We start from the raw sequence: 1,454 nt of genomic DNA, 5'->3' as shown, positions 1-1,454 counted from the left end.
GGAGCTCGGTCATGGCGCGCCGCGAGCTGCAATCCGGGCTGAGCGTCGCGGGGCGGCGGCTTGAGCGGGCGCGGCGGGAGCGGCGGGCGCGGGAGCGGCAGCGGGGGCGCCCCGTTGCTGCGCGGCGACTGGGCCGTTGGGAGGCCTCGCCGCGTTGACGTTGATGAGCGCATCAGGAACGTGAGGACGATCTTCAATGTCCCGAACGTTGATGTTGCGCCACGGGCCGCCGAGGACGGTGAAGGAGAGCTCGTCGGAGATGGCAGGCTCAGACTCAGGCGTCCAGACGGCAGAGACGCTCGTAGAGGCGCATTGGACTTCTTGCCAGAGGCGTTCGACAGCGGGACGGGCTAGCGCGAGGAGGCGAGACGAGGAAGAGACAGCAATGAGGTAGAGTGGCATTGCCACGTCGAACAGATGCCCAACACTCCCCCACGACGTGGTAATCGCCACACAAGGCAGAGAGGGCGTGTCGATCGTCGCGTGTTCATCGCGTACAGCTCCAGTCGTGTCGAGCGGCGACGTCGGAAGTAGCGGCGGCGAAAGCCAGGGTCCACATTCGGTGCGAGATCTTTGCGGTAACTGCCGTTGCAGCAGCCCGAGAGCTGGTAGCGGAGGCAGCAGCTGCGATGGTGGTCCGTAGGCGAGGAGAACGGACCGGTAAGGAGAAGCAAGAGGGGATACTCGTGTCCACACAGCCGCAGTAATGGCGGAGATGCGCTCTGTCGCAGAAGATCCGCAAGCACCCAAGTTGATGTTGCGGTTGTACTCATTCTGCTCAGCCTCCGTGCCGAGCAGTTGGCGGCCGCTGTGCCACCGTGCGCCGAGCCTCTGTGCCCAGCCAATCACCACGGCTCGCGCAGGTGCCCATGGTGCCAGCCAACGTATCGAGCGTAAGCCGGAAATGCTGTGCGGCAACACATCTCGCTTGTGTGCCGCACCAGCTCTCATGTCGGCCTCAGTGCCGCACTGCTCACTCCGTGCACTCACCGGTCGGTACCATGTCAGGAGACGGAACACGGAGGAGCTGTATAGGTCACTAGAGACCCACACCATCGCTACATCACCACAGCCACCAAGTCGACAAACAAAACAACTCTCTCTCGCTCCAAGTCGATGACAATGTGCGCGGCAGGACAAACCAAACATGAACATGAGACGGTTACACAAGGACGGTCAGGCTACGGTCAGGAAGTAGGTTTGAGTTCACACTCTCCAACACTTTTCCTCTGTCGTAAAAGAAAGAAAGAAAGACAACAGACAACCCAAGGGAGGGATGGGAGGACGGCACGCCGCCACCACACAGGGATTTTAAGGAGAGGTGTGTGGTGCGCTAGCCGTACCTGTGTCGAATGAGACTGTCTGAATTCTTTTCCTCTGTCCACTCAGCGGTGATGTCGGCTATTGTAGCTCTCCTCCTCTCGACGCCGGTCGCTGCGCTGGTGCCGTGGACA

The 1,454-nt window shown here is 61.2% G+C and overlaps 1 protein-coding gene across 1 annotated transcript; it reads right to left on the bottom strand.

Annotated features, from left to right (window-relative positions):
- On the bottom strand, window positions 1-800 carry EMIHUDRAFT_374338 (hypothetical protein). The gene is given in 2 exon segments (XM_005763196.1): window positions 1-233; window positions 252-800. The coding sequence occupies 2 exon segments, from the start codon at window positions 400-402 to the stop codon at window positions 10-12; spliced, it is 375 nt and encodes a 124-aa protein (XP_005763253.1). The 5' UTR covers window positions 403-800; the 3' UTR covers window positions 1-9.
- Between the last annotated feature and the right edge of the window lie 654 nt (window positions 801-1,454).

This window comes from Emiliania huxleyi (genome assembly GCF_000372725.1).
Source record: "Emiliania huxleyi CCMP1516 unplaced genomic scaffold EMIHUscaffold_6409, whole genome shotgun sequence".
In the NCBI taxonomy this organism is placed as follows: Eukaryota; Haptophyta; order Isochrysidales; family Noelaerhabdaceae; genus Emiliania; species Emiliania huxleyi.
The sequence above is the reverse complement of the archived record's forward strand: the minus strand, read 5'-3'. Positions and strand labels throughout refer to the sequence as shown.

What these genes read in the sequence shown, in the direction of transcription:
- EMIHUDRAFT_374338 (XM_005763196.1), bottom strand. Translation starts at nt 402, where the DNA reads ATGCCACTCTACCTCATTGCTGTCTCTTCCTCGTCTCGCCTCCTCGCG.